Below are 7456 nucleotides of genomic sequence, written 5' to 3'. Positions count from 1 at the left end.
CGTAGCCCTGGGACCCTGAGGTCCCTGCCGCTGCCGCCAGGGTACGCGGGACATAGCGCCAGCAAGGCGCCGCGAGATTGAGACGCTAGAGAAATGCTCACGGAACGGCAAGGGAGAAGGACTTGAGACACAGACGAACTGTATCGCTAACCATCCAAATAAACGTGGTCGGATTTACTTCCCAAGCAGAGCCAAAGTGCATTTTATGTGCTTTTAATGTGCATTCATTACTGCATTAAATGCACATAGAAAATGCACATTTAAAGCGCATTTCAGTCCCCACCTTAAATGCACATTATATGTGCATTGTAAATGCACATTTTTGTCTGCGCATTTTAGGTACATTAAATGCACATTGTGAATGCACATTTTTGTCTGTGCATTTTAGGTACATTGAATGTGCATTGTGAATGCACTTTTTTTCCTACCCATTTTAGGTATATTGAATGTGCATTATTAATGCACTCATTCCACTTCATTGGGATAGGTAAGTAGTGAATTTTAAGTTTTTAAGCATTTTAGAAGAGTCATATGATCAACATTAGAGCCCTGATCACTCGAATGTCGATATCTGGACACTCAGGGGAAAATCGACAAGCGTGGCACATTTTTTCCTCACATCTGAACGAATTTTTGGGGGGGCTCGGGCCCCCTCAGGCCCCATGGAGTTGGCGCCACTGGAAAGCAGTACCACCAACGAATTGTTTTTTAGAGAAGAATCAAATAAAAAAATGTGCTATGAGAAGTACACCAAATATATTTCGAAAGAGATACATAGCTAACATCATAGTAAGATAATAGTAAGTAATTGTCCATAATTTATTTAAGGGTTGCAATAAACGCTGTAAAATATTATGAACAATACAAAACTATATATAATACAAAAAAACCAATATAATTGCGGTGCTGCATGCGTGCAAGTTTGATGTGATCGTGGGTAACAATTGCGACAGTATTCTGGAACTCTTTTCCTCCGGAATGGCTATTGGTCCGACATTCGTCCGAGACGTGAGGGAAACCGGCAAAACCCCACGTAGACCGCCGTGCATATGAAGCTGATGTTGTTGTTGGTCGATGAAGTGCTCGCGGTGATGTCTTTCGCTTTTACCCTGGTGTCCTTGCATTGCTGGTGTATCCGGTCTTGTGGTGATGCTTTGTTTGCAGTGATGGAATGTCAGAAATTGGAATTAATATACATTATATTACATTTTATAAGCACAAGTCATATTGAAGCCAACAAGCTTTGGTCACTGATGTTATATTTACATATTATGAAGTAGAGCAAACTTGCAGTCGTCATGTGGAATTTTCATCGTCATAGTTAAGAATTATTTACATAGTGCCCGTCATCAAAATAAATTACAGACTCAAGCATAAAAGTGCAGGATATTTACATATGAGGGATGAGTTTTTAAACTGTTTTAAGCAACATAATTTAGTGTGATTTTAATATTTAAATTTGCTTCAAGGGCGGAAAGATTTGCATAGTGGTATATTAATTTAATTTTGATTTTATTTAAATTTAAGTAAACGTTTATAGAAGGTAGGCATTACGATTCCACTTTATCATAGAGAGGGTAAAAGGACAATTCTAAGGAAATATAGCTGATTAAACTAAAGTGATTTTACTGATAATACTAAAATGGGAATTGAAGTGATGAGATGGGTATTTTAATTGAGGTAAAAGTTATTTCAGCGAAGAAAAGCTAAGAACAAATGATTTAATACATGATTGTAAAGTTATAAACACAGGTCAAGGATTTTAAGCAATTTAAAAATTTACAAACAAAGTTTTACCATATTGATTTAATGATTGTCTATTGAAATTAATTTTTTCATTCCCATTTTTATGAATTTACTTAATTTTTAGTGTAATGAAATTAGATCAAGGCTACGTTAAATTCAGATCGATGCCGGAAGGGCTGGATTTGAGAAGGCTAGTTTTAAGAATTAGGAATTAGATAAGGTTTCTATGCTCATCCGTCTGCCTTCTCGATGGCTGCCAGCTGTTGGTTCCAGGAATATACTGTCTTAACGTAGTATCCCAGAACGTCACGAGCTGCGTTGTCCAGGATCCCTGCTACTGTTTGTCCTCTCCTTCGGGTGTAGATGGGCCAACAGCAGGCTGAGGAGTCATAGCAGGTCGTCTTTGGTCACCAGGGACTCGGCAGCTGGACCTGGAGAGGGAAGCACAGGACAAGGTATTAACGGCACTGTGTCAGCCACCCACTTGCCTCAAAGCCTCGGGGTATATATGTATACAGAATTCTGTGGGTGAGGGCGGTTCAGCATCTCCTAATTGGCTTATACAACTGGGGACTAAAGCTAATCAGGAGATATTGAACTGCCCTCATCCACAGAATTCTATACATATACCCCGAGGCTTTGAGGATTTGGAATTGGATTCCTGAATCCCTGATGATGCTGGGCGAGTTGTCCGTCGAAACGTTGGAAGGAGAAATGGAGGACCTGAGCCGGTGCGAAACCCATCAACCTATCTCTATTCTTGACCCAAATCATCATCTGAGCCAATGTTTCCAGTGTCTCCGAAGGCTCGTTTTTTGCTTGAGGGGAGGTTATTACGTAGCCAGGAGCTCACTGCCTTGGCTATGGCTTTTGAGCCGGAGCCTGGGTACTTAAAAAGTACTGCATCTGTAATGAAAGAAAATACATAATAATTTAAAGAAAGTGATCATGTCTATAGGCATAATCTGTGTTAAAGAAAAAATACACACCAGTCAGAACAGAAGCAGTTTTCGTGCTGCAAAGGCCTTTCTTCTGTTCTGTTCCCCTCCAGTTCAACTTCACCTTCAACTGCCTTGAAATTATGTATCGGCAAATATTCCTACTCATCTCCTCGTAACCCTTAGGGCTATAACATTTCAAAGAAATGTATTTTGTCTGCAGTTTAAAAAAATAGTTTCAGTTTACCTTGTGTATAACTTCAAATTACATTTTGTTCATTAACCATTATTAGACTGACTACGTACCACAAAATCAAAGTTTTCTTTCTTCCCCAGAAAAAACTCAAACTTTTCGAAGGCCTCATGATCTGTGAGAGGCATCGCAGAGGGCCACCCTTGGGGCTTTGTAAAATTCTCTGCGGATGACTCACTTCCTACATGAGCACATATATTTTCTAGTATGGCACTATGTGCTCTTAATGTTGTCTTTATCTCCTCCTGATTTTTCAATATTTTCTGAAGGCATCTTTTCATTCCTTCAAACCAAGATAAATACCAAAAGTTAACAAGAAGGAAAATTGAGTATTGAATTTGATAACAATGGGTGCAGATTTGTAGCTACTCACCTTCTGATGCCCCTGAGGACTGCATTGTGCTCTCTTGGTGCACATTCTCCAAGCTTCTGCCAGATGGTGGTTCTAAAAAAAGGAAAACAAATTACACTGTAAGACTAGAAAAAATGGTATTAAAGTAATAAAATTTCTAAATCGTAAAAATTACCTATGCATTTAAGACTTTCCCTAGATGGCTTTGTCGAGGGATGATGCTGGTGACCTCTACAAGATGGTCCAGGTGATGTAAGCTCATCACTGCGCGTTTCTCCATCTGCTAAACAATCATTTGAAATTTTCATTTCACTAACATTTTTGAGCTATTGATGGAAAAGTACTTGTAGCACGACATAGAAATCCTAGTTCAATAAGTTTTACGAGTAGACCATTATAATCAAAATGATTCATACTTTGCCTCTGACTATTCGTGCTTTTAGGAACTGGTACACGAACAGGAATTTCAGGAGGAGAAGGTATTCCCTGATTCTCAGGTGCTTTTTTCATAAATTCCATCCTCACGTCTCCATTTTCTTTGGTAGTTTTAGGAGGGAATGCCATCTCCTTATCTTCTTCACTCTCCGTTGATGTAGGAGAATCAGGGCTAAACCGTGTTGGCTTCCTCCTCTTCCTTATAAGTGCTGCCTCATTCTCCGCAGCAGACTCAAAATTGTCAGTATCGCAGGCTTTTGACAATTTTAGCCTAGCTTTCGGATACGAATCTGCAAGAAAAGGTTGAATAAGTACACACAGAAGAAACCTGAGAGATTGAAACACATGAGAAATTACTTAGAAATTACCGTAGGTGCCTCTCACTTCTACATCATAAGTAGGCCATGACACGTCTGCTGGCCCTCTTAGCATACTCTCCCTGAAATCATGTGGCCAGTGGCATTTTTCATGATTTGGGAGAAGCCACCTTTCCGGCACAACCGCAGTCTCCCTCATGGGTTTTACTTTTGCTGTTCGGTCAGCATCATCGAACCAAAGTAAAAAGTCAATCACGCAAAATTTTCCCTGGAAGAGATAGGACTGATTAAAATGCATTTACAGCCTAATAAAATTCGCTATAAATACTGCCACGTACGAAAAAAAATTCACTCTCACTCTAAAATAAGCCGTTTTTGAGTGAAATACACACATACAGGTTAAGGGGACACTTTCTTTCCATTAGTCACCTGAACATTATAACGATGCTAAAATACGGAAGTTATCTCATCTAGAAGGAATGAAGTAGAGGGAAAGCCACATGTTCTTCTCCATAGGGCATTAGAATTGCTTTACATAGTATGTCACTCAGTTCATACACTTTGGTTTCATGTGAGAGATTCGATACTTTATATATTCCTAGTTTCCCAGATGAAATAGGATACACATATAAGTCTGAAAATGATTGGAACTCCTGAGCAACAATCCTGATACCAGTTAAGAGACCACCATTGCAAGTTACGATATTTCTAATTAATCCATAACGCCCACTATTCAAATAAACACAGTTGTCAGGATGACGATCTTTTAGAATATAATGTACATCTTCATATGAGTGAAACTGGCCTGTCACATCCATTCCATCAGGTACTGGACCTTCTTCATGTTCACCAACAACTCCTCGTCTCCTACGATCGTTACTTTTATTTCCAAATATTTGCTTCTCACATAGCCTTTTAAATATTTGCTGGAGTGGCAGATGAGAGGACCGCACAAGTTTTTTAATGTGCCCTAACTTACTCTCAAAAGGGTATGCACTAAATCTTGCGAGAGGCCCATGATTTTTCACATCACCACATAGATGAAGCAGACTGTGAATATTGTATGACAAGAATTTGCTCCCTAAAATTTTTGCACTGTACGACACAAATAGTTTTAAAAATTCGTCTGCATCATCTACCAAGGATGAGATCAATTTCTCATTGCTCACAATAAAAATTCCAGAATGTAGTAGCAAGAAACATTTAAAGACATTGGCCTTCAACACACTGCACAGAACAACTGGGCCTACATACAACAGAAACTGCCGACATTCACTTGCTTTCCATTTTGAAAAATAGTGCAGTGACCTTACTTTTCTAGTGAATTCACAAGGAAGAAACGGTGATACTTCCTCAATGTTGGCATCCAAAGTGCGCCTGTTGGCAGCTGACAGTCTGGCCACAACGTTACCTTCAAACAGAATATATTTCAAAAATCTCCTCAGAGTTCCAAGGTCCACTAAATGCATGGGATCAAGAGGTATATCAGAAATGAAATTGGTACCAATGTCTTTCAGAGGACTGTCTCCCTTATGATGAGAGAAGTCTTCTCCATTCAGGAAAGAATTGTTGGTCCTTGATGGGCCAACTACACTACTGTATATTGTGAAATGCCCTACACTTTCGCCCTCCTGCTCACACCTTTCACATCCATGAATAGAATTATGCCCCACAATACACTTGATATATGCTCGTGCGGGTGCATCACATATATATCTGAATTTTAATTGACACTGTCTTCCAAATGCAAAGGCATTATCATTCTTCAGGTCTCTTACCTCTTTCAGAAATTCAGAGAGATACTCCGTTAAAGGCTTAGGCTTACCTTCCCCATAAAATATTCCTAAAGGAAATGGCTCTCTAATACCAAGTTGATTACACCTGGCTAATATTGGCCAGCATTCAGTGGAAGCACTTTTGTAAATGGGAAATCCGTCAAAGCTAATATCAAATAAAACTGTCGCGTCTTCCAATTCCCGGACCTTACTAAATTTCTTGATCCCATTTATTAGCCCCAAATGAGCATAGCTGCCATTATCAAGCTTTTTGACGGGGACTTTGCGCTTCTTAGTCAAACGTAATGATTCGGCGGTTTTCGGTAGGTGAGGGTGAAGAGGCTTCAGAATTTTTAGTAAGGCAGAGGTTGCCTCCAAAGTTATCCCGTAATCCACACTCCACTGGGCTAACTGAGTGCGAAGAGATAATTCTCTTCTTTCGCCACAATTCTCTTCAGTTTGGTACACTGGATCTGAAGAACCATGACCTCCAAAAATCGAATCTTCATCCGACTCGGGGACACTTGGAGTAGCGCTAGGGGAGCTACAACCCTCGAAATCACTTTGGAGGGGACTGCAATCTTCCCCCTCCATGAACTGATTGGCATTCCCGTCCGACTCCAAATCGCTACGCTCTACTCTCCCAACATTTTCACATTGTTCACCAATTATTTCATATCCCATTCCAGTGTTTTCACACTCTCCATCAAGATTTCTAAAAAAAGTATCAATCTGTCTCTTAGCTAATCTACTCGCGCGCTTTTTAATAGACCGCTGCAAAGGCATGAACTTTTTGGAAGCCATGCTCGCCGAAATTCACGTCAACAGTTCACGATATTCACTCTCTCACGTTTCTGTAAACTTGAGCACTTTTCTTCGTTAAAAATTTCGCGGGTACTCGTCGATGAATAAAAACTTTTGGGCTATGTCGCCGCGTCAATTCTTAAGATTCACAAGTCACAAGATGTGGTCACAACGTTTCCCGACCGAAGGTGGTCAACGCTGGTCGCTTTCTCAAGGGACTCTGAATAGAAAACTCAACATGACGAGTACCCGCGAAAGTTTTAACGTAGAAATACTACACATACATTATAATTGTATTATATTTATATAAATTAATAGATAGATATATTTTAATTTACTTACTTCCATTCTTCGAGATTCCGTTGTCTTCAGTAACTGACGAACACGAACGACTAATGAAAAAGCCGAACCGCCGAACTGAGAAGAACGCAACACCACTTAAACAGCGGGCCGAAGATGAAAGATCTATGGCCCTATGCGGCCCGATGGTCCGAAGCAGGCCGAAGTCTCCGTCACCATCTGGTTGCCATATGATGATGCCAGGCCCGAGGTCGTGCTATATGGCCGCCGCTTAAGCGTTCCCGCGAATATTAAAATCTCACTACCCAGCCTAAGTTGCACTTCACTTTCACCGGAGTTGTCACGTAACAACCCGTACCTTTAAATAATTAAATCATTAATAGCTTGTCATGGAAATAGTCGAATATCCCAAGAGAATAAACATATATGTCGCCCTAATATGAGTAAAAAATTCTGCGTATTCGCCGAAATATTGATGAGACCGGAAAAGAAAAACCACAGCAGACAATTTTGCTCTCATAAATCTTGGATTATGT

At 40.1% G+C, this 7456-nt stretch overlaps 1 protein-coding gene across 1 annotated transcript; it reads right to left on the bottom strand.

The window, feature by feature from the left end:
* Positions 1–737: 737 nt before the first annotated feature.
* Positions 738–6620, bottom strand: LOC124153204. Its single transcript, XM_046526304.1, has 9 exons — positions 5546–6620; positions 5355–5452; positions 4093–4309; positions 3706–4014; positions 3465–3572; positions 3311–3382; positions 2991–3220; positions 2736–2901; positions 738–2652 (listed from the first exon to the last, which is right to left on the bottom strand). Exons 1-9 carry the CDS (start codon positions 6618–6620, stop codon positions 2501–2503), a joined length of 2427 nt encoding a protein of 808 aa, XP_046382260.1. The 3' UTR covers positions 738–2500.
* Positions 6621–7456: the final 836 nt, after the last annotated feature.

Source organism: Ischnura elegans, chromosome 2 (genome assembly GCF_921293095.1).
Source record: "Ischnura elegans chromosome 2, ioIscEleg1.1, whole genome shotgun sequence".
Lineage (NCBI taxonomy): Eukaryota > Metazoa > Arthropoda > Insecta > Odonata > Coenagrionidae > Ischnura > Ischnura elegans.
This window is presented reverse-complemented; position numbering and strand designations above follow the sequence as displayed.

Coding starts and splice junctions, on each gene's coding strand:
- LOC124153204 (XM_046526304.1), bottom strand. CDS start 6,620: ATGGCTTCCAAAAAGTTCATGCCTTTGCAGCGGTCTATTAAAAAGCGC. Junction 3,573..3,705: donor CACGAATAGTCAGAGGCAAA/GTATGAATCATT, acceptor ATGATTGTTTAG/CAGATGGAGAAACGCGCAGT. Junction 2,902..2,990: donor AAGAAAACTTTGATTTTGTG/GTACGTAGTCAG, acceptor TTTAAACTGCAG/ACAAAATACATTTCTTTGAA.